This window comes from Danio aesculapii, chromosome 7 (assembly GCF_903798145.1).
Source record: "Danio aesculapii chromosome 7, fDanAes4.1, whole genome shotgun sequence".
Taxonomy (NCBI): domain Eukaryota; kingdom Metazoa; phylum Chordata; class Actinopteri; order Cypriniformes; family Danionidae; genus Danio; species Danio aesculapii.
Genome location: NC_079441.1, coordinates 67,986,600 through 68,012,648, shown reverse-complemented (window position 1 = coordinate 68,012,648; position 26,049 = coordinate 67,986,600). Strand labels below are relative to the sequence as shown.

Sequence of the window (26,049 nt, the reverse complement as noted above, 5' to 3'; positions counted from 1 at the left end):
TTGACCATTATGGATGCAACTATTATAGATTTAAGGTTGTACTATTATATAGTCTGAAGAATAATCGGGGTTTCACGGTTATCACATCTAATGTAAATGTTAGCTATTTAGATTAGCTGTTGTTATCATCTGCGTTCATTCATACATAATCATTTGCATAATAATTCGTCTAACATATCTTTTGTTTACAGTGCACTGAAAGCCACGCACAACTCTCAACGCTACAGCGTGAGATGTTTTCTATACTGTGTGCGTCCGGAAAGCCGTGAGCGCGTTGCTCTGTTTGCACGCGCATATTGGCATTTTTTTTTTACATTAGAAATAACAAACTTGTGCGCAGAAAAGACGTGATATGGGAAGGGCCCACTACTATAGTTAATCAGGTGTGCGTGCGTATTAGCCTCGGTGTACAAGCTCGGAACTTTAAACTGCGCACAGTCGGCGACTTGGCATAACTTTGTTTAATTGCAGCAGTTTTGTTCCGTGCAGCAGAAATGTGGCTTAGAGAAGCCTTTACGATTAATTAACTGTGACGATTAAAGCGCAGTAAATAGTGAAATCAGCAAATCGTTGCATCCCTAATGTCAATATCAATGCATTGTACAAAATGCCTTTTCTACAAACGTATCCAAATGTTTTTGGCTGCCCGCGCCACTCGCTTAATGGCAGGTGACTCACGCTCTGGCAGCCTTCAACTGCAGCTTGTGCTGTATTTAACAGACACACATCACTTCATAGCTATAGCGACCGTTTTTAGGCTGAACGAAATTTATTTTGATGTCTTGGTGACATTATTTGGAGGTCCGAAACAAATTGCCTAGGGGGCCGGGTTCGGCCCGCCATTTGATTAGCCCTGCCCTAGTGTGTGTTTATGACGTTTTAGCTCATAATACCAAAATAATGTTTTATAACTCATCGAAACTGCCCCTTTTAGGCTTTGATACTAATCGTGCCATTTTGGTGACTGTCGCTTTAAATTCAAATGAGATTGGGCTCTTTTCAAAAGAGGGTGGAGCTACAGATGTATCAGCATAGTGGCAGATTCAAGAACAAGACTAACGCATACCTGCCAACACTCCCGTTTTTCCCGGGAGTGTCCCGTATTTCAGACCCATCTCCCATTTTGTTCTGTCTCTAGGAACACCACCCCCCCCCAACCCACACACACACACACACACTTTTCGTAATTTCCGAATTTCAAGCATGCCTCTCGTCTCTGCACGGCACCTACACATCCCCACCACAGCGCGCCCACCCCCCTCCGCCTCTACCTCAGCCACCCCACCCCCCTCCCCCCGGATTTTCAGAGGCAAAAGTTGGCAGGTATGGACTAACATCTTATGCTAATGAGGGAGAGATGGTCACTAGTGGGTGGGGCTTTCCCCCCTCTGATGACACGTATAAAGGGAGAATGTCAATCAAAGTGTTTCTTTAGACTGTTTGAGTATTAAAAAATGTATTTATTTTATTTTTACCATTAGAAGCTGGTTATATTCTCACAATATGCCACACAACTGTGTTTAAACCCCTTATAAAAGTGATTTTTGCATAATAGGTCCCCTTTAAAAAAGATTCAGTCAGAATTTATCTCTGGTGTTTTAGCGAGATGAGGTGTAAACATTTGAATCTTATTTGACTGTTATACCAGCGTTGCTCCCTAGTCCCTTCTCCTTTTTTGTCATCTACCTGAGCGCGAGAATCCTTTATTTCGAACGTTCATTAGCAAATTTACACAACAGTGTAGTGACATAATATTCATCCATAGAAAATACAACATAAATTCACATATCATACACTAAAATGGCATCTGAATGAAATATAAATGCTCCCTTCAAACTGAAATCATGGCGAAATATCCTGTAGAGTCCACTTTGCAGGGCACTTGTTAAATTAGACCAAACCTCTGACCTAAATGGGCAGCAACATCCGAATTTTGTTTAATTTTTAATAAATGTTTAATATGTCGAACCCACATTTCTGAGACTGCGCAAAAGACATTTTTTTTGTTCTTCAAAATGCTGTCAGTCATGTTTTTCGATCACATTGAGAGTGATCTTCGCTCTCACAGATGCTTTGAGTAATATACCCGTGTTGTTAATCAACTTTAAATTCAATGACGTGATACACACTTAACTAAAGCATCTGCCTTGTACAGTAAACTTGCCACAACACACTCTTACTTTCACTTTCAATTTAGCACATTTACCGATGCAACAACTTCCTTGCTGTGACATCCCTACTCTGCTTATTTTTTCTTTTCTTTTCTTAAAATACTTCATCATTTGGCGGCACTATCAGTAAAGCCTACATTGAATTCAGAAGACTAAAACTAAATAAAAAATTTGCTGTCAAAATTAACACACACATTACCCACACACACATTACCATTCTTTTACATTGTACTTTACATTCATATGAACGTCTTTCGCAGGTCTGACCACCATCAACATCTACCCTGTTCCCAACCAGCTCACTCATATGGACCTGTCGAGGTAACTGATATTTACATTAAATTTACATGTTTATCTTTTCGTACATATTGTGCAGTGATTAAAAATGGTCATATAAACACATCTCTCTAAATCTCTGACTTGCTGAGAATCAGTGTTAAAGGTCTGTTAAATCTAATGTGAAGGTAAACAGTTTAAACGCATTATGTATGTATAAGATTTTTAAGTGACTGTACTGTAGTTATATTCTGATTATGCTGTTAATATTGAGGAACAAAGAAAATAAAAGTCGCACTCTTGAATATGAATATGTTTTATAACATTATGCGCAAGCTGAAGACTAAATTATAAGCCCTCCTGGGAAATATTGATTGTTTTTTCAAATAATTATCAATGGATTTTTAATAGAGCATGTAGTCATTTCCACAGTACTTCCTAAAACTATTTTTTCTTCTAGAGAAAATCAGTTTTTACATTTTGAAAAAGAATTTTAAGGTCAATATATGAAACATACACTACCTGACAAAAGTCTTTTCATCGATCCCAGTTATACGAGCAACAAATAATATCTTCTAGTTGATCAAAAGTGGCGGAAGGTCGATTTTTCCGATCAATCTTCTGTTGAGCTGCATCTGAATCATCACAAATACTGCAGAATACCTACTGGAACCCGAGATTCTCACAGAAATCAGTCAAGTTTGGTGAAATAAAAATCATGGTTTGGGGTTACATTCAGTATGGGGGCGTGCGAGAGATCTGCAGAGTGGATGGCAACATCAACAGCCTGAGGTATCAAGTCATTTGTGCTGCCTATTACATTACAAACCACAGGAGAGGGCAAATTCTTCAGCAGGATAGCGCTCCTTCTCATACTTCAGCCTCCATATCAAAGACCCTGAAAGCAAAGAAGGTCAAGGTGCTCCAGGATTGGCCAGCCCAGTCACCAGACATGAACATTATTGAGTAAGATGAAGGAGGAGGCATTGAAGATGAATCCAAAGAATCTTGATGAACTCTGGGAGTCCTGCAAGAACGCTTTCTTTGCCATTCCAGATGACTTTATTAAGTGATTTGAGTCATTGCAGAGATGTATGGATGCAGTCCTCCAAGCTCATGATGGAGTCAGACACAATATTCATTATTTTTTTCACTGCAGCATGACTTTATATTCTATATTGGACATTATTTCTGTTAAGTGACAAGACTTTTAAGCAAAGTCAGACCTTACTGTCTGTTACAGGTCTGTGATTAACTAATAATAACCTAGCTAAGCCTTTAAATTTAATTGAAGCTGGATACTAGTATCTTTCAAAATATCTAATAAAATCTTATGCACTGTCATAATGACCGAGACAAAAGGAAATGAATGATCACAAATTAAAACTATAAAATGAGTCTGGAATGAGAAAAGAAATCTTCTCTCCGTTGAGCAGCATCTGAAAAAGAAATTACAGTTCTATAATCATTTGACTTCTGCTTTGATATATGTACCTGAAAGAGTGTTTGGGTATTCTTTGCATTTTCAGAAATATGATTAGGAGCTGTATTAAATCTGCTGTCACTGGATTGAATCATGAATCGAATAAAGAATTGAATTGAGAGCTTGTGAATCAGAATCAAATCTAATCGACTCATCTGAACAGAGTCATTCTTTGAGCTGCTCACTGTTTTTGTTGTTCTGTGTGTGTGTGTGTGTGTGTGTGTGTGTGTGTGTGTCCTGCAGGAATCTGCTGGAGTATCTGCCAGACTGGGTGTGTGACAGCAGGAAGATCGAGGTGCTGGACGTCTCCCATAATCTGCTGTCTGAGCTTCCAGCCAGGTGTGTATGTGTGTATGCGTGTATGTGTGTATGTGTGTCTGTCTGTCTGTCTGTCTGTGTGTGTGTGTGTCTGTCTGTCTGTCTGTCTGTCTGTGTTTGTGTGTGTGTGTGTGTGTGTGTGTGTGTGTGTGTGTCTGTGTGTGTGTTTCTCTGTGACTGTGTGGGCATCTGTGATTGAATGCAAGTCCGTGTGTGTGTGTGTTTGTTTGTGTGTGTGAGTGAGTGTGCATCTGTGAGTGTGTGTGTGTGTAAGTGTGCATCTGTTGGTGTGTGTGCGTGCGTGCGTGTGTGTCTGTGCATCTGTGAGTGCGTGTATGTGTCTGTTTATGTGTACGTGACTCTGTGACTGTGTGTGTGCATCTGTGTGTATGTGTGTGTGTGTGTCTGCATTTGTGTTTTGTGTCTGTGTATGTGTTAGTGATCATCCTTTTTTGACTGTGTGCGTGCGTGCGTGCATGCGTGTGTGTGTGTGCTCGAGAATGTGTGTTTTAGACTGTGTGTGTGCGTGTGTGTCTCGCCTAGTTAATGTATTTCTGTGTGTGTCTGTGACTGTGTGTGTATCTGTAAATGTGTGTGTGTCTGTGAGTGAGTGTGCGTGTGTGTCTGCTTGGTTAGTGTATTTCTGTGTCTTTTTGTGAGTGTGTGTGAGACTGTGTGTGCTTCTTTGATTGTGTCTTTGTGTCTGAGTGAGCGTGTGTGTTTGCGAGAGTGTATGCCTGTCTGAGTTAGTGTGTGTGTGTGTGTGTGACCACCATAAACTTAATTTGCATGTTCCCTCTATAAGAATCTGTCGTGATTCTCCTCTTTGTCAGGACTTCAATATCAGCAGTTTGTGTTTATTTATCCGCCGTGTGTGTGTTCTGAATGCTGCGGATGAGGCGTGTGTGTGTGTCCAGACGGTGGCTGTGAATAGAAACAGGCCGGCGTTCATCAGCAGAGGCTTGATGAGGACACTCCGCTGTCTCCAAGCGCCATTTCCAGCTCATTCCACATTAACATCCAGTCATTTGCATGTGAAAGAGCTCAAAGCCGTGCACAAATGAGATAATGTGTGTGCGCCTTGAAGTTCGGGTGCCGTTTGAGACTGTGGAAATGCTGTGCTGGTATTCTGAAGTAGTTCACCAAAAAAACAGACGTATATTCACTCAGCCTCATGTCATTCTCAGTCATACTGTGCTTGTATTTTTCATAATATACTGTATGTATATGTATGTGTGTGTTTATACACTCACTGGCCACTTTATTAGGTACACCTGTTCAGCTGCTCGTTAACGCTAATTTCTAATCAGCCAATCACATGGGAGAAACTCATGGTCAAGACGATCTGCTGCAGTTCAAACTGAGCGTAAGAATAGAGTAGAAAGGTGATTTAAGGGACTTTGAATGTGGTGTGGTTGTTGGTGCCAGACGGACTGGTCTGAGTATTTCAGAAACTGCTGATCTCTGGGGATTTTTACGCACAACCATCTCTAGGGTTTACAGAGAATGGTCTGAAAAAGTGAAAATATCCAGTGAGCGGCAGTTCTGTGTTCTGCCTTGTTAATGCCAGAGGTCAGAGGAGAATGGCCAGACTGGTTCCAGCTGATAGAAAGACAACAGTAACTCAGATAACCACTCGTTAAAACCGAGGTCTGCAGAAGAGCATCTCTGAATGCACAACACGTCCAACCTTGAGGTGAATGGGCTACAGCAGCAGAAGACCCAACCGGGTGCCACTCATGTCAGCTAAGAACAGGAAACTGAGGCTACAATTCACACAGGCTCACCAAAACTGGACAATAGTAGATTGGAGAAACGTTGCCTGGTCTGAGGAGTCTCAATTTCTGCTGCGACATTCGGATGGTAGGGTCAGATTTTAGCATCAACAACATGAAAACATGGATCAATCCTGCCTTGTATCAATGGTTCAGGCTGCTGCTGGTGGTATAATAGTATGGGGGATAGTTTCTTGGCACACTTTGGGCCCATTAGTACCAATTGATCATCGAGTCAACACCACAGCCTACCTGAGTATTGCTGCTGACCAGGTCCATCCCTTTATAAGCAGTGTTTCCATCTTCTGATGGCTATTTCCAGCAGGATAACCCACCATGTCATAAAGCGTGAATCATCTCAGGCTGGTTTTTTAAACATGACAATGAGTTCACCGTACTCAAATTGCCTCCACAGTCACCAGAGCTCAATCCAATAGAGCACCTTTGGGATGTGCTGGAATGGGAGATTCACATCATGGATGTGCAGCCGACAAATCTGCAGCAACTGCGTGATGCTATCATGTCAACATGGAGCAAAATCTCTGAGGAATATTTCCAGTACCTTGTTGAATCTATGCCATGAAGGATTAAAGCAGTTCTGAAGGCAAAAGGGGGTCCAACCCGGTACTAGTGAGGTGTACCTAATAAAGTGGCCGCCGGTGAGTGTGTATGTATAGTATGTATATGTATGTGTGTGTGTATTTCTCGCTTTTTTAATGTAGTTTTCATCCCTGGCTGAACTGTAAACTGGTGAATCTGCTTTTGCGTTTCCTCCCTGACTGTGTTGTGGGTGTCCTGCAGTGTTTTTGAAGCTCTCCGTCTTGATTTCAGGCTCCTCAGCAGTCTGAGTCTGCGGAAACTGCTGGCTGGAAACAACAGGCTGGAGCGGCTGGCGGAGCTGCTGGACCACGTCCCCCTGGAGACCCTCGACCTGCAGCACAACCGCTTACGAGAACTGCCCGAGAGCCTCTTCTACAAGGCCTTAAAGTAGGTCACGCTCTCCTGCTGCTCCTCTCCTGCTGTTTTTCCTCCAGTTTATCTGCTGATGTGTGCAGTGAAGGGCCACAGCTGTGTCTCTGTCTGATCTCAGGAGCTTCAGACATCACACACGTATACTGCAGCGCATATAAACAGGGAATTCTCTGCAAATCACTGTTGTTGTTTTTTCCAATTGCTAACATGAGTTTACCAATACTTAAAGTACTTTTTGTAAACTCTTAACCCGTGTGTGCTGTTGGGGATGTTTTCGTCCACTCTGGGGTGATTTTGAGGCTTAATTTGGCCATGGCTTTCTCTGTGTTTCAGCAAATGGACTGATTTTTGGTCACAAATCTTATTTTGACACTTATTTGGGGATAATGCTTTGAAAATGTTCAAAAACTCAATACACTCTGGGCGATTTGACTACCCTTTCATTATGTTGGGAGCTGTTTTTGCCCCATTGACTTACATTACAATGACATTTTTATGCCATGACACCATATTATTATGTATTGTTTATTTTTGCCGGTTTTCCTGTGGGAAAGAGGTACAATTTGTGTAATGTTTACTGTTGATCATCATTTGCAGTGCAGAAAAATCATAGTTTCTGACTTTTATATGGAGTATTGTGTGTGTGTGTGTGTGTGTGTGTGTGTGTGTGTGTGCGTGTGTGCGTGCGTGTGAAAGAGAGAACTTTGCACACTTGATATGTCTGAGAAAATCAAAACAAGCAGCTCAGCTCTCAGAACATACAGTAGTAAATATAGTAATTATGGAAGTCAGTGGGGCAAAAACAGCCCCGAACATAACGAAAGGGTAGTCAGTTTGAAAAGTACACGAGGGTTAACACACCTACATCACACAATTAGCCAAGTAGTACATTTTCTTGCCAAAACCACATATTGTTAAATAAATACAAACACTCTTGGACCATATGGGGCATAGCATTGTTTATTTGTATTTGGATATAACTGGATATGACCACACTTCAATATTATTGTTCATTTATTCATTTGCTGGAAATTAGAACTGAATTTAGAAATAGTTTTGAAACAAATCTTTGCGCTTAAATTAAATTAATTATGTATAGGCTAATGGATGTCTGTGCGTACAACATGTTTCCTTATCCACGGAAGAGAGGGAAAGTGAAAGTAAAGAATGAGTAGGCTCATTCTCTCATTCTCACGCTGCAGATGCTCTGTTTAACTGTTTTCTCGTTAGTGAAGGGTTCAGTTTTTACACTTACGAAGTCCGCCATGTAAATAGCAAATGCGCTATGGCGTGACGCAACTGACTCTAAAAAGGAATGGCAGATGAGACTCTGATTGGTTTATTCTCAAAACACACCCATATCTCATTAAGAGAATAAGCTCAACCCTGTTAGACCATGCGCCACGACGAAAAACGGATTTTTCCATCGTTAAAATAGCAAAAGTGGATTCTGACATGCCCTTAAGGCTTTTGCGCCATGCACTTTAGACTTTGCGCCTGGATCATCAAAAAAAAGAGAGCTCTTTGTTTCAAAATGCTGGATACTTTTTCATTACTAATTCTATCAGAATTGGAGTCGGCTGTGGCTGATGAGTTGATGTGTTGTGTGTGGAGGATCAGACATGCGTGTTCAGAGACTGATGGATGTGTACAGGAAGATATGGCGCTCAGTGAGACTCAGTAGTATGAGCACATCAGCCTGCAGCTCTTCCATTTCCTGTGGCTTCATTTACTTGTCAAGCATTAGGCGTCTCTAATGCTGAAAGATGTACCGAGGATCTGCTTGTATTTGAGATGATTTTTACTTCACAAACATTACTGCTATCGTCTGTATGCTTGTCTTTCCTTGTTTACTAGTTTAAAGTCTCTGAATGTGTCGGCCAATGGGCTGGAGACGATCCCGCCGAGCAGCCAATCAGAGGAGAGCCTCAGCACCCTGCAGGAGCTCTATCTCACTGGAAACCACCTGAATGAGAACTGCGCCGCCCTTCTGGTTGGACACCAGAACCTGCGGGTCCTGCATATGGCTTATAACCAGCTGCTGTCCTTCCCTGCCAGGTACTGGACGTCGGACAATCCTGCATTTCCATGTATTCCTCTGCTGTTTACGTTCAAACACATACACAACGTGAACTTGCAGGTTTTTGTGTGCTTTTGACAGAGTTTGTGTAATTGACAGTTGACAAGAAGCATAAATTCGTCAGCACATGTTGGCCATGTCCACACGTACAAGTGTAATGGTGTAAACAAAGTTTTTCCTCCTTCGTTTTGTAGTGATAATTGGATTTATCAAATATTAACATCAATATTTTGGTATTGATGTTAATATTTTAGCCTCGCACAAGGGCACCAATTAATGTAGAAATAACAGATAAGTAAGTCCTTTTAAACGGGGCACCAGACAGCATTCCACTGTCAAAATAATTAACAATGAAATATATATAATTTTTTATAATTATGTCTTAGGGGTTTTCAGCTTTATTGGGATAGGACAGTGGAGATTGTACAGACAGGAAAGGACCTCGATCTGGGAATCGAACTCGGGTCGCCACAAACACCTTGGTGCTATGTGTCGACGCACTAACCACTAGGCTATTGGCGCAGACACAATAAAATAATGTTAATTGAAATATACAAATGAGGAGTTTATTATCTGGCCAAATCTGAAGGATAGTGAGATCGTCTGATTTGTAGAGCCTTTTTCTGTATTATCAACACAAGGAAAACACAATTGTAATAAATGTGTACTTATTAACAAAATAGTAAACAAAGGTAGCTAAATTGCTAAATGTATGTGCATAGGCGAGTCATGAATGTGATTAAGGTAAGGTAAGCCTTATTTTACAATAACAAATAATTAAGGAAGTTTTTATTAATATTAATGTAAGGAAGTTTTTATTCATTTTATTAATGAATATCAGTTATTAACATCTAATTAATTAAAATATTTCATACTGAAACACACTCTGCCAGGGTCTCATTTAGAGGGTTGGAAAGTGGAATATTTATGCAGTGGTTGGAGAAGTTGCAGATCTTGAAGCATGGAACGAGCAGACTTGGCTCTCTTGAGCTTTGAGAAGAAGAAATCTGTAGATTCTGGAACACGCAGAACTGGAGATTTCTGGAGGTGGTGGTTCTGATGTCGGGGACACGCCAACGTCTTTATCCTTGAAGATAGAAATCTGTAGATTCTGGAACACGCAGAATGCAAGTCCAAAGACATGCAGTACAGGTGAATTGGGTAGGCTAAATTGTCTGCAGTGTATGAGTGTAAATGAGTGTGTTTGGATGTTTCCCAGTGATGAGTTGCAGCTGGAAGGGCATCTGCTGCGTAAAACATAAGCTGGATAAGTTGGCGGTTCATCGATGGGAAACACCCATACACTGTATTTCACACACATACACTACGGACAGTTTAGCTTACCCAATTCACCTATACCACATGTCTTTGGACTTGTGGGGGAAACCGGAGCACCCCGAGGAAACCCACTCTAACACGGGGAGAACATGCAAACTCCACACAGAAATGCCAACTGACTCAGCCGAGGCTCGAACCAGCGACCTTCTTGCTGTGAGGTGATTGTGCTACACACTGCGCCGCCGTGCTTCCAACATCTATATATTTAGATTTTAATTTCAGGACCTTTGACGTGTTTAATGCTGTAGACACCCTGATTAGATTAACACGGAAAAGATAGCTCTAATCGCATGTCGTGGCCCAGCATTGGGTGTTAATAAGACCTCTAATGGCCTCTTGTCATGTTTTCAGCAAACTCAGTAAGCTGGAGGTCCTGGAGGAGCTGAACGTGAGCGGGAACAAGCTGAAGAGCATCCCGTCTACCGTGTCCAGCTGTAAGAGACTGCACAGCCTCATCGCCCACTCCAACCACATCAGTGTGTTCCCAGAGGTCCTTACCCTGCCCGAGATCAAGGTTAGTGTGGAGGGACGCATGCTGAAAGCCTGGGTGTAAATACTGTAATGGTCTTAATGTCTGGATGAACAGGAAGGTGTGATGTTTTTTTTTCATATTGTGACGCAGTTCCTAGAGAAACAGAATGTTAAATGAGAAAACAGTGGGTGTGGCTTGTTTTTTTCTACTGCGAGCTGATTGGATGTAGTAAAGTAGGCATTTCATTCAGAAAGATCGGGGAAAGGGTTTGGGGAGAGTTATTACAACCTAACAGACTCCTCCTGCACATCGTTTCTGTTTGTTATCAAAACTGACAGCTAGAGGGGGCGTGGTTAAGTATGTTAGCCCCGCCCGATACCTCAGACAGACCTAAACTGAGAATTTAACTGAAAACAAACAGGAAGAGCACAGTCTATTTTAGCTCCTCTAAATAGCCACGCACCAACAATGCGCCTTAACACACCTCCTTTCTAGACGAAACACCCATCAGTCCATAAAGTGGCGCAAATAGATTTGCTATTTAAACAACGTGGCACAAAATGGGAAAATTACTGTTGCGCTGGTCTGAAAATAGCAACACGTTGGGGCAAACGCATCTTGCGCCTTATTGCGCCGGGTGTATGATAAGGCCCTGGATGTTTATTTAGATGTTGTAACACCTCCTCTATGTAAGCAAGATGTTACACTGAGGGAGTTCACAGAATTTATTTCACACACACTGAAATTAGAAAACTTCACAAGCCTGTTTTTTTTCCTTCTTGTTTACTTTCTCTGCATGTAAATATAGCCCATACAAACTAAAGCATTCAATATACAGAACTAAGTAGTCATTGAAAGTACACAGTCTGTTTAAATGAAATAGATGGTGAGGTAAATGTTGTATAGATTGTATCATTGTATAGGTTGTATAGAGTGCGGTGCAATGATATCCACTTCCTCACTCTGGAAAAACGATAGCACAATGAGGAATTTAAGAGTCACTGACCGTCATTCTAAGTCTAAGCATATAGTTCACTCGCCAATGATGAGCATAAAGATTGCTGAAAGCCAATCAACGAAGTCCAATGAAAGTATCAATTGCCACATCTGAAACCCTCCAGGACAACAGGTCCTGTCTGCATTAAAAATAAACATAGGTCAAATCACAACTAAATATCGAAAATATTCTCAAACCTAAAACTTATTCAATACTCACATTTGAGCAGCAACAATAATGTTCTCAAAGAAATGTCAGAAGCAGAGTGGGTCGGTAGCTATATGGCCCGTTTCCACTGAGGGTACGGTACGGTTCGGTTTGGTTTGGTACGCTTTTATGGCCGTTTCCACTGTCAAAAAGCGTACCGAACCGAACTGTACCGTACCACTTTTTCGGCACCCTTTCGAAAGGGTACCAAACACGAGAAAGGGTACCAAAGGGCGGAGCCACATGCGCAGCTGAACGCTATTGGTTTACAGAGAGGCGTCATTCGCTTACGCAACAAGCCAGAATGAAAACAAAAAACCCGCCATGTTTGAAATACACAGCCGAGAGATTACAGCGGAATTATAAATACATATAATAACAAGCCATGGTCGATCTGGGCTCAAACAAACCTTGTCGTCGTCTTGATAAACAGCCACAAAGCCAAGAAGAAGAGCAAATTTACCCTGTGCCCCGTAGTTTTTTACGAGCCAGTCTGAGGCGCGAGCGGTTTCGCTTTCTTCCTTGCGTTCGCGCGCGTCTAACATTATATCTGAAATAACAAACTTCTTGAGCTGATGATAATAAACTGCGCTTGATTATTGATGTGCTTTTAAAACCCGATCCTGTCAGACACTGACAAACGCGAGAGTGAAGCGTGAAGAAACAAAGGAGAAGCCGGAAAAAAGGAGCACATTATTTTTTCAGCAAACGCGAACAAACTGCCATGTTTAACTAACTTATTATCTTCACATTTCGGACTAATATGAACGGGAATGACGGAATTACTGTTTAACAGAGGCTACATGTGCTGCTGAAGATTACAGACACAGATAAGAGGTTTTCACTGACTGTAGGCTATAATTTGTGTTGATTTTAAACCTAAATACGGGCGAAATGTCTGCTATATATTGTTCTTCTGTAGTTGGTAACAAATCGGAGACTGTAAGGGGCTGTATGTGTTTATATACGTTCGTTTAATAAGTTATTTAATATAATTACAGACGTTACAGTAGGCTGTTTCGCACTGTCATTGATCTGCAGTTATAATCAACTCATGTTCAAAAGTTAGTAATAAACACTTATACACAAGTATTTATGTGTATGAAGCATCTGTTTTATGAGAAGTGCTTTTCATATGATACGTGAGTGACTGTACAGCTTTATTGTAGACATTTCCTCGAGTGAGAATGACGTCGACTGAAACTTTCTGTCATACACCACGCCCACCAAAAGGGTACCCTTGTTAGTGGAAACGCAAGCCTGATAAAGGTGACCCGTACCAAACCGAACCGTACCGTACCGTACCAGTCAATGGAAACGAGCCATTAGTTCACCATGTGGTTCCCTCTACCAAACACAACTCACTTACTCTATGGTGACCTGGAATATATCCAGATATCACGCCCCTCTAGTGCAGCCTAGTGGCCCGTAGTAATATTGCAACCACTGTTTCTGACATCACAAATAACTAAAACAATAATTAAAGCATGTAATGTTTGTTCGTTACAATGTAAATGTACACTGTAAAAAATGTAATGCCAAAAAGTCAAGCCAACAAATATTGTATGTTGCTTTTAACTTGTTTTGTTTATGTTTATTATGTTTAACTTAATATTTTTCGTCCGTTTGATTGATGTAAGTTCAGATGACTAGAAAAGCTCATTTGATTCAGCTAAAAAATTGTAGGCAACAATATTTTTTACAGTTTATATTTAGCATTTGTATTATTTAGATGTTTATTTATCATTTTTAACTAAGACTTTTTATATTTATTATCATAATTTGTGTTTTTTGGTGTCAAAATTTAAATAAAATAAAAACAGAATGAAATAGAATAAAATAAAAAAGAAAATAATAAATAAATAAAATAAACAAAAAAATAATAATTAATTATAATAAAATAATAATAATAATAATAATGAATAAAAATGAAATATAAATTCAATTTAATGTATTAATTAATAAAATAAAATAAATTAAAATGTTTATTTGGCCTAAGGGTGTCACAGTGGTGCAGTGGTTTAGCACAATCGCCTCACAGCAAGAAGGTCACTTGTTCAAGTCCCGGCTGGGTCAGTTGGCATTTCAGTGTGGAGTTTGCATGTTCTTCCCATGTTCGCGTGGGTTTCCTCCGGGTGCTCCGGTTTCCCCCACAGTCCAAACACATGCACTGTAGGTGAATTGAATAAACTAGTAGTGTATGAGTGTGTATGGATGTTTTCCAGTGTAGGGTTGCTGCTGGGAGGGCATCTGCTGCATAAAACATATGCTGGATAAATTAGCGGTTCATTCCGCTGTGGCGACCCCAGATTAATAATGAGACTAAGCCAAAAAGAAAATGAATGAATGAATTTGTGTTTTTAATAAATAGTTGCATTTGAATATGAATATATTAATAACAATATATGTAAATTATATAGAAAAAATATTGTCGTGAAAACCCCCCACGCCACCCCTCTAATAAAAGAGGAATAAGCCAAAGGAAAGTGAGTGAGGTAAGTGAGTGATGTTTGAATATTCTCTATTGTACACCTTTCATCTTGTGCAGCTGGTGGACGTGAGCTGTAATGAGCAGACCGAAATCCTCCTGCCGGACTCTCTTCCGTCCACCCTGCAGGAGCTGGACCTGACGGGCAACAGCAGCCTCATGTTAGAGCATAAAACACTCAACCTCTTCAGGTGAGCCACAAAAACCTCCAGTCTCCACTCATTATGCAGTTGATTAGTATTAAGATGCTTTGACACACTCAGACACCGCCGGTTAATTGCTCTCTTTTGTTTCTCTGCCATCTCTCCGTGTCGTCCTCTTTTCCCAGTCACATCAGCACTTTGAAGCTGGACCAGAAGCCCACTGTGAGCGCAGGAGACGCACAGGCCTCGTCCACCCTGTGGGATCATGGTTACGCTGAGATGTGTGGGCAGAGGAACAAGTGAGCAACATCTCGAGTCCTAGAGAAACGGAATGTTAAATGAGAAAACAGTGGGCGTGGCTTGTTTTTCCTACTGCGAGCTGATTGGATGTAGTAAAGTAGGCATTTCAGAAAGAGTTTCAGGAGAGTGATTGCAACCTAACAGACTCCTCCCCCTCACCATTTCTGTTTGTTGTCAAAACTGACAGCTGGAGGGGGCGTGGTTAAGTATGTAAGCCACGCCCAATACCTCAGACAGACCTAATCTGAGAATTTAACTGAAAACAATCAGGAAGTGCATTTTCAGATTTCAATTAAAGATCACAAGGGTAAACTGCTGTTTTTTTCTTCATGACACGCACAGATGAACTGTTCACCACAAAACTAGCAATGTGAGCTAACAAAATCAATGTCTAGTTTTGATTTCATGTGTACTTTACAGCATTATAAAACAATAAAGCAGCTTTTCCATCAAATATACCAAGGAGAACAAAATCATCACTTCCTGATAAACCTGCACCAAATATCGAAGAGAAAACTGGAATTAGCTGCAGTAGAACAGATGAAGCCACTGAGGGCCTTTTTTCTAATACACAACCTGACTACAGTCTTGTCGCCTATCCAAGTTTTAGGAACATCATATAATAACTTGACTTCTGGTCGATCATTTGGTATCAGAAGTGGCTTATATGAAAGGCCTCTAGATTACGCTTATTATACTAGAATGAAATATGATCATGCCTTGATTTTGAATTATTTAATTAGGACAGTAAGGTCTGACTTTGCTTAGACAAAAGTCTTGTCACTGAACAGAAATAATGTCCAGTATAGAATATAAAGCCATGCTGCAGTGGAATTAATATTGTGTATGTGTTAAGACCACGGTTACGTCAACATTAAATGAGGGAAAAACACAAACGGATCGGTCTAGGGGTTTTATTAATTGAATAATCAAACATAAACAAAGGGAGAAAACAGAATAAATGAAGGCTGAACACAAAAGGAGCACAACTCCACGTCTGGACGGCCGCTCAAATCCCCGTCACTGAAGTGCTGCTGCGCGAGCTCTTAAATCACCGGCGGTCAATGGTCTGCAGGTGCGGAGGAATCAACTTAAATCAACACGCAAACAGCAACAAAACACTAAAGGGGGACAAAGTAACATAAATAAATAAATACTAAATACGTGGACATGTAACAGTATGACTCCCATGATCTTGGAGGACTGCATCCATACATCTCTGCAATGACTCAAATCACTGATTAATAAAGTCATCTGGAATGACAAAGAAAGCGTTCTTGCAGGACTCCCAGAGTTCATCAAGATCCTTTGGATTCATCTTCAACGCCTCCTCCTTCATCTTACCCCAGACATGCTCAATAATGTTCATGTCTGGTGACTGGGCTGGCCAATCCTAGAGCACCTTGACCATCTTTGCTTTTAGGAGCTTTGATGTGGAGGCTGAAGTATGAGGAGCGACATCCTGCTGAAGAATTTGCCCTCTCCTGTGGTTTGTAATGTAATGGGCAGCACAAATGTCTTGATACCTCAGGCTGTTGATGTTGCCATCCACTCTGCAGATCACTTGCACGCCCCCATACTGAATGTAACCCCAAACCATGATTTTTCCTTCACCAAACTTGACAGATTTTTGTGAGAATCTTGGGTCATGCAGGTTCCAATAGGTTTCCAACAGGCAGGTTTCCAAATGATCAACTAGTAGTCAGGTTATTATTTGTTCATCTTACAACTAGGATCAACGACAAGACTTTTGTCAGATAGTGTTTAATAACTATTCTGAGAAAACCGCAGTCTCAGAATAATCGTAGCATTGTTTTTTTATCGTGATAGATTTGGCAGCAGGGGGGCCTGGTTTAAATGCAGAATCCCATAGGCTTAAACCTCTTGTATCTACATGTTTAATGTGACCTCAGTGTGCTCTGCTCCCCCAGTAAAGGGCATTACCTCCAGTTTCAAAGCACTCAGTCTCAAATATCGCAATCTCTCTTCATGCACCAAAGGGGGCCAACTTCCGTGCGTTTGTCAGAGAGACCGAGTTTGCGTATGCATAGATGTATCGATTACCATCCAATTAAATGTATTTGTAAGGCTATATGCTACGCTTTGTAACATTTGGGTTGGGTGTTGTTTTCATGAAGTCTTGTGTTTTTACCTGCGTTCAGGCTGTGTGTGTCTGTGCTGGCCGTGGATCGCTTCGGGGACAGTACGGAGGCAGCCTATGGGATTTTCGATGGCGACCGCAATGAGGAAGTTTCCAGGTTACTGCAGTGCACCATGGGAGATGTTTTGGCAGAGGAGATACAGCACTCCAGTGTGGACAGTGTATACATGTGCAACACTTTCCTGACCTCTCATAGGTGTGTTTTGCACACGCACACACACACACACACACACACACACACACACACACACACACACACACACACACACACACACATAAAGCAGCTGGTTTGATTAAGCTTTGTTTTGTTCATTCATTCATTAATTTTTCTTTGGCTTAGACCCTTTATCAGGGGTCGACACAGCGGAATGAACTGCCAATTTATTTATCATATGTTTTTACACAGCGAATGCCCTTCCAGCTGCAACCCAGTACTGGGAAACACCCATACACTCTCACATGCACACTCATACACTGCGGCCAATTTAGTTTAATCAATCCATCTATAGCGCATGTGTTTGGACTGTGGGGGAAACCGGAGCACCCGGAGGAAACCCACGCTAACACTGGGAGAACATGCAAACTCCACATAGAAACACAAACTGGCCCAGCCAAGACTCGAACCAGCGACCTTCTTGCTGTGAGGCGACAGTGCTGACCACTAAGCCACCATGTTGCCTTTTTGATTGATAAATCATTTATTAATCTGCTGGTTTGTATAATAATTAATAATAATGATACAAATTTGGCATACTTGATTGGGTAATACCTTATTTTAAGGTGTCTTGGTGAACTTACTATAGTAGTTACAGTTAATTATGCATTATTACATGCAACTAACCCTAACCCATATTAACCATATGTTAAGTACATGTAATTAATGCTAATTAAACTAATAGTTACACGATAACAAGGACACCTTAAAATAAATAGACCAGTCATGAAAAATCCTTCATTCCTCTCACATAATTTCAATAAATGAAAATAGTGTAAATAAAATAAAAATAAATAAATAGTATAAATATTAGTTTGGCAAGTCTGTGTGTAATGGTGAAGGGGATAATGTGCTGTCACTCGGTCATTTTTGCATGATAAACCCCATTGATAAAAAAACCCCCACCACTTTCCATCCTACATGAAAAAAATACTATGGTAATTCATAGTAAATACATTTCATAGTGTTTTTGATCCATGTTAATTATTAATTCCTTACATTTATATAGCGCTTTTCTGGACACTCAAAGCGCTTTACACATTTATTTTGGGGAATGTCCTCATCCACCACCAGCAGCCATATTGCTCAAACCACACGCCACCTGATTGGTGGAGAGGAGACAGAGAGATGAAGCTAATTATGATAATGGATGGTTATAAGGCTATAATAGGCAGTGGGCAAATTTGGCCAGGATGCTGAGGTTAAACCCCTACTCTTTATCGAAGGACATCCTGTGACTTTTAACAACCACAGAGAGTCAGGAGCCCGGTTTAACGTCTCATCCAAAAGACTGCACTCACTGAGTAGTATAGTGTCCCCTTTACTATACTGGGGCGTTCAGACACAAACAGACCACAGGTTGTGCGCCCCCTGCTGGTCTCGCTAACACCAATTCAGGCAGCAACCTAGCTTTCCCCTGTGGTCTCCTATCCAGGTAGTGACCGGGCACAGCCCTGCTTAGCTTCAGTTGGCCACCATGTGAGAGCTGCAGACAGCTAGCTTCTGTTGAATTATGCTGTATATATATATATATATATATATATATATATATATATATATATATATATATATATATATATATATATATATATATATATATATATATATATATATATATATATATATAATAGTATTTACAGCTGTTTTTATGAATGCTGCAGCATACTGTAATATTAACAATAGAGAACTGATAAACTGTATTACATACCGTAGTAGACTTTAGTTTTTCCTAAAGTAAACTGTGGTGTATTGTAGTATGTGGAAAACTACAGTTTTAGGCGATTTTGCTCCAACCAGAACCGCATCTGACAGTATAACACACGTCTTTCGAAATCAGATGTGGATCACCAAAACCCTCCATAAGCCACTCAACGGTATTGACAACCATTTTCTGATCAAGATTTACTAGTTGTATACGCTGTAAACAGAAGTTCTAAGCATCCTACCAGAGGATGCTGATCGCTATGGCTCCCTTTGTGCAGCAACCAAGAAAAAGGTCTATAGAATTACCACACCAGATTCATTCAAATACATTACTATTATTAGTATTATGGCTCAAAAATAATATAGTATTTAATATAAATTACTGTAGTATTTTGTCTTGCGGGATTAAGGACCACTTTGACTGTACATTACATTGTCCTAATATAATATGTATAGAACAAAAACAAAACAAATTGGATTAAGGTTCTTAGCTGTAACTAATAAATGCATTTCTTATACTTCTGTTGTGTGTTTTTTCAGGAAACTTGGCATGGCAGGCCAAAAGCTTGGTGCCTCTGCTCTGCTCTGCTACATCCATCACGAGTCCTCCGAGCCGGGCAGCTACTTTAGCCTCACTGTGGCCAATGTGGGCACCTGCCAAGCTGTACTGTGCCGTGATGGGCAACCTCTTGCCCTCTCAAAAGTTTTCAGCCTGGAACAGAGCGCTGAGGAGACGGAGCGTGTCAAACTGGCTAAAGCTATTATCACCGAGGTATTGGTTCTTTCTCATTTCACGTAACTGGCGGAGGCTTCATGTCATCTGTATGGCTGTGAGTGAGCATGTTTGTTTTAGTAAACAGAAAACTAAAACTATTGGTCAAACTGAAATAAAGAACAATAAAAAAAAAAATCACAATAAATGAAAACACTGAAACTAGCAGTCGCTGATTCTAGTCACTAGAATTACTAACAAACAATATACATATATAATAATGTTTCCACAAAATAAAAACTAAAATAAAACTAACTAAACATCAACGAAAAGAACTAAAAGTTACTTGGACAGCAAATTTAAAAATAGTATCCAAATAAAAGCTCATTTAACAATGCAATAACCTTGTGAGAGAGAAGTAAAAGCATCTTTCTGACTCTAACCATTTGATTCTTTTGTGTTGTAGGATAACAAGGTGAGCGGGGTAACATGCTGCTCACGATTACTTGGCTGCTCCTACCTGTTTCCCTGGGTGCTTCCCAAACCCTGGGTGCACACAGAGCCTCTGTGTTCCCAAGATGAGTTCCTGATCCTAGGAAACAAAGCACTCTTCCAGAAGGTTTCCTACCAGGAGGCAGTGAGCACTGTGCTAGCTGTCAGAGAGCCTCGTGCTGCTGCCAAAAAGCTCTGCACGCTGGCACAGAGCTATGGCTGCCGGGATAATGTCGGAGCAGTTGTGGTAGCCTTGCATATCGGAGAAGACAGCTGTACATGTGAGCCTCCTCTTTTGACTGCAGAACCACGAGGATGTCTTGCTCCGACACCTTTGCCGATTTCAGTGTCTCCTGGTGACCCAGCGACGCCATCATCAAGTAGTGGCATTGCCTCTGAGTTCAACAGCGAGATGTCCGCCTCGGAAGTGGGCAGCGAGGCTGGATCCACAGCCTCAGATGAGCACCCATCTTCGGGAACTACAGCTCGTCCGGAGCGCCGTTGTAGTCTGCATCCTGCTGCTACCTTGTGTAATACAGGACCCCTGCCTAGTCTGGGCCCCGGAGTGCACACGGCTCTATTCCAGCGGCAACCTTCCAGTGCCACCTTCTCCAGCAACCAGTCCGACAATGGACTGGACAGCGACGATGAGGCTCCTTTAGAAGGAGTCATCTCTAATGGGAGTAAGCTAGAGGTGGAGGTGGACATTCACTGCTGTGCTTTTCAGCTGCGCTCTAATCCACCTGAAAGTCCAAAGGACTTAGATGGGCGCCATGAGTCAAGGGGTTTGGACTATGCCACCAAAATGCGGCTTCAAAACAGCGTGGTGGTTTCTGCAACCAACGGCTGCCTGTTGGCAGTATGTGGACGTGAGATTTCAGATCTGAAGAAGTCTCCGTCTACTTCCAGCCTCTTCGGGAAGAAGCTCTCTAATGGTTCTGTAGTGGCTCCAGAGGATAGCCACAACATCATTGAAGTAGCACTGGAGGCACCTAAAAAGAAGTCTGGATATTTTGCTGCACCGGCTCAGCAAGATCCGGAGGATCAGCTAATTATTCCACCCAGTCTGGAGCAGGACGTGCGGGAGCAGCTGAGGGGTCAGAGTCCTGTGGTTCCTGGGCCTCCACCTCCATCAACTCCGCCGTCAGCAAGAGATCCCAACTGGGACCAACCTAACCCCACCGTCCCTGGACTCCACCCCAGCACCATTTTGCAACAGGACGTCTACGACACCGCTCTATAGTGGACCACACCATAGGAGCATCTCCTCATCATAGTGCCACATCAAAGAGGCTAGCACGCTCTTCCTGCCTTCGAGATTTTCCAGTCCTTATTTAGCGCCGTCATCACGAGTGGGTCCCTGCATGTGCGTTATTGAGCTGATCTGCGATGGAGTAGCCACATCCAATCCCACATCCGATCCCACATCGAGGACCGGAAGGGTGGAAATGGGTACAAATGTCAGGACCGATGAAATCTGAAAGATTGAGGTCTTGTGGAGAAACACATGGGCTATCCTTGACCAAAAACCACAGCATGGAGCTGGAGTACCTTATACATCACCATGCGTGAGTTAATTTCGACATTCGCCCTTTATATCAAAGGTCACAGGCTTAAAGTAGGCTTCAATGATTTTGCCTTCTGGTGGAAAGATACTTACTGAGACCAAAAAAAAAAAGAGAAAAGTGCCTCTTGAAGATGGTTGAGGTTCAGAGAGCCTTTACTGTTCTGGCGTATGTGCAGTCTTGCTCTCCTTCCCACAATGGTGAAAAGTTGGGATGCTGCACTTCTGAATTCTTGAGGAATATTTCAAACAGATCCCTTCCCATCTGACAATGTGGAAGCGAGGGATGAGTGGTGTATCCTTGAAAAGACCTTTCTCCACCTCCCCTGATCTCCTCACTTGTATGCATTTGGGACGTCCCAGATAAAGCCATGGGCGTCTCTGGAACCCTTTGCACAGTAGAAGAGTACAATGAACTTGACGCAACAACTCTGAAGAGGGAATCGGCCTAGTGATGGAGGTCAGAGCGAGATGGAGACACAAACCATCATTTCTTAGTACATCCAGTTCTCGGTGCAAGTCTTTTGGGGACCAGAAAGACCTCACAACCTTGTCTGAAATCATAACTTGAGCTGTCTCGGGTTGTTTAGAGTACTTGAAGTTCGAGTGTGCCATGACTACATGACAATTCTGTGGGCCGCGAAAATGTCATTGGGTCTTTGTAGTAGTGCGGTTTTGCTGTTGATCTGAGTGAAGTTGGGATGTTTTCTCATTATCAAGGAAAAACGTGAACAGCTGACATTTTAGGTTTTTTTTTTTCGGTATGAGAGGAAAAGGGCATATGATATAATGTATCGTGCAGTGTGTCTGTTTGGGTATGTGTGCTCTGTTTTTGCCACGCATGGCACGTACGTATAAGGAAACAGGCTAGTTTGTTTTAAACAGGGGACCTGAGGAAAGGGTCATTTGAGTTTGTCATTGCCACAATCACAGTATCAGGGAATTCTGTGCAGTAAACCACTGTGCTTACGGTTTGAAGAGACATCTAGTGGTGTTCATAGGAAACAACTCTTGTTTGCTTTTTCAGGGTTTTCCCTGGAATGAAGTTGTTCTTTTTCCACGATCCATTAATACGTTTAAAAGTTCCTTTTTTATAATTAATTAATAAATAGATAGGGATTTAAAATTAGGGACTTGAAGCGCAAAGTCCATGTTTAATTATTAGAAGTTAAATTAATTGACGTTATCAAATGCAATTGGCTATTTGAGAGTGTCAGTGGTATTGAATTATATTTATAATTTATTAGGCACACTCTCAGAATTTATTATGAACTATTTTTACATGTGCTTACAGAGGATTATAATAGTTCCCAATTAAAAAGACGTTTGTACACTGCAAAAAATAAATAAATAAAAAAAGTTAGGCTCCACACAATCCCTTCATGTCGTCCCAACACAAATCGGTTCATTTCACTTTTAATGGTTTTTACAATTTTAAGTTGACTGAACGTAAAACGATTAAGTTGTCCCAACAAACCCTCAAAAATTGAGTTGTTTGGGATCATTTTAAATCCATTGCATTTTTTGCTTTGAAATTGCACCTCATTAAAAAATAATAATAAATTTTTGTTTTTTAAATCAGATGAGTTACTAAAATAAACCCAGTACTTGAATGTGTCAATGAGCTTAAGTGTGTCTGTTTGCTCATAGTAGGTTAAAGCCATCTCATCTCTAGGTGAATTCTGTCATTGATAACCGGTTTGATTTATTTATATGCTCTTGTGCCAAACTTGCATACAGCTTAGTGTTTGCTATATGTGTGAGAAAAGCCTGCCATCAAACTAATCTGGATCCCCGCGTTGAACGGATTTTGAATTGAACATTTGCTGCCGTTAGTTGTTCATTTTAATTGCCTACAGACCTGAAACTGTAGCTCGTGTGCCAAAAGCTGTAAAATAGTGGTACTTGAATTGAGTTATTTTGAGAATTTGAGTCTTCCCTGGGGTTTCACTGAGAGCTGAAGCCAGTGGCAGGGATGCAGCAGCCCAGCAGTACTCAGATGTTTGTTTCTGTTATGGCCTTGAAGCACCATTTCTTTAGTGTTTATATTCCGATTCCCATTTGTTGCATTTAAAATTAAGTGAAGTATATTTCACAGGAAATTGATCCTTACGTTATCAGAGCTGTATGCTTAAAGGAACACTCCACTTTTATAGCAAAACAGGCTCATTTTAATTCCTCTACTGTTAAACGATTTTTAAAATCCAATCAGCCAATTTCCAGATCTGGCAGAAGCACTTTTAGCTTAGCTTAGCATAGGTCATTGAATCGGATTAGACCATTAGCATCAACACCAAAAACTTTAGATAATTGTCCTATTTAAAGCTTGACTCTTCTGTAGTTACATCATGTACTAAGACTTACAGAAAATGATCTAATGAAAGTTATAGAATTGCAGATTATTACGTCAGAATTAGAGTATAGTTCCTAGCCATATCAGCCTAGAAAATAGCAACAGAGCTGTATGCTTAAAGGAACACTCCACTTTTTAACAAGACAGGCTTATTTTAGAACTCCCCTACAGTTAAACAGTTGAGTTTGAACATTTTTGTTTTCAATCCAAACAGCCGATCTCCAGATCTGGTGGAAGCACTTTTAGCTTAGCTTAGCATAAAACATTGAATCGGATTAGACCATTAGCATCGATTCCAAAAAGTTTCGATATTTTCCTATTTAAAGCTTGACTCTTCTGTAGACATTATGTACTAAGACTGTCGGAAAATTATATTATTATATAATGAAAGTTAAAGAATTGCGGATTATTACACTAGAACGAGAGTATAGTTCCTAGCCATATCAGCCTAGCAAATAGCAACAGAGCTGCATGCTTAAAGGAACACTCCACTTTTTAACAAAACAGGCTCATTTTAGGACTTTTAAACAGTTGAGTTTTACCATTTTTTTTAATACAATCAGCCGATCTCGAGGTCTGGCGGGATCACTTTAGCTTAGCTTAGCATAGATCATTAAATCGGATTAGACCATTAGCATGGATTCCAAAAACTTTCGATAATTTTCCTATTTGAGGCTTGACTCTTCTGTAGACATCCTGTACTAACACAGACGGAAAATTATATAATTATGTAATGAAAGTTATAGAATTGCAGATTATTACACTAGAACGAGAGTATAGTTCCTAGCCATATCAGCCTAGCAAATAGCAACAGAGCTGTATGCTTAAAGGAACACTCCACTTTTTAACAAGACAGGCCTATTTTAGAACTCCCCTACAGTTAAACAGTTGAGTTTGAACATTATTTTTTCAATCCAAACAGCCGATCTCCAGATCTGGTGGAAGCACTTTTAGCTTAGCTTAGCATAAAACATTGAATCGGATTAGACCATTAGCATTGATTCCAAAAAGTTTCGATATTTTCCTATTTAAAGCTTGACTCTTCTGTAGACATTATGTACTAAGACTGTCGGAAAATTATATTATTATATAATGAAAGTTAAAGAATTGCGGATTATTACACTAGAACGAGAGTATAGTTCCTAGCCATATCAGCCTAGCAAATAACAACAGAGCTGCATGCTTAAAGGAACACTCCACTTTTTAACAAAACAGGCTCATTTTAGGACTTTTAAACAGTTGAGTTTTACCATTTTTTTTTTTCATCCAATCAGACGATCTCGAGGTCTGGCGGGATCACTTTAGCTTAGCTTAGCATAGATCATTGAATCGGATTAGACCATTAGCATCGATTCCAAAAGTGTCGATAATTTTCCTATTTAAAGCTTGACTCTTCTGTAGACATTATGTACTAAGACTGTCAGAAAATTATATTATTATATAATGAAAGTTAAAGAATTGCGGATTATTACACTAGAACGAGAGTATAGTTCCTAGCCATATCAGCCTAGCAAATAGCAACAGAGCTGCATGCTTAAAGGAACACTCCACTTTTTAACAAAACAGGCTCATTTTAGGACTCCCCTACATTTAAACAGTTGAGTTTTACCATTTTTTTCATCCAATCAGCCGATCTCGAAGTCTGGCGTGAGCACTTTAGCTTAGCATAGATCATTGAATCGGATTAGACCATTAGCATCGATTCCAAAAACTTTCGATAATTTTTCTATTTGAAGCTTGACTCTTTTGTAGACATCCCGTACTAACACAGACAGAAAATTATATAATGAAAGTTATAGAATGCGCAGATTATTACACTAGAACGAGAG

The 26,049-nt window shown here is 40.7% G+C and overlaps 1 protein-coding gene across 1 annotated transcript in view; it reads left to right on the top strand.

Annotated features, from left to right (window-relative positions):
- Positions 1-26,049, top strand: part of phlpp2 (PH domain and leucine rich repeat protein phosphatase 2) — a 70,184-nt gene that overhangs the window by 41,990 nt on the left and 2,145 nt on the right. Inside the window, exons 9-18 of the mRNA XM_056460799.1 lie at positions 2,432-2,492; positions 4,174-4,269; positions 6,855-7,010; positions 8,853-9,053; positions 10,765-10,927; positions 14,638-14,768; positions 14,906-15,019; positions 17,183-17,377; positions 19,640-19,871; positions 20,278-26,049. The exon at positions 20,278-26,049 is cut by the window's right edge and continues 2,145 nt beyond it. Coding sequence (XP_056316774.1) covers positions 2,432-2,492; positions 4,174-4,269; positions 6,855-7,010; positions 8,853-9,053; positions 10,765-10,927; positions 14,638-14,768; positions 14,906-15,019; positions 17,183-17,377; positions 19,640-19,871; positions 20,278-21,546 — 2,618 coding nt within the window. The 3' untranslated portion in view covers positions 21,547-26,049. The remainder of the gene's footprint in view (positions 1-2,431; positions 2,493-4,173; positions 4,270-6,854; positions 7,011-8,852; positions 9,054-10,764; positions 10,928-14,637; positions 14,769-14,905; positions 15,020-17,182; positions 17,378-19,639; positions 19,872-20,277) is intronic.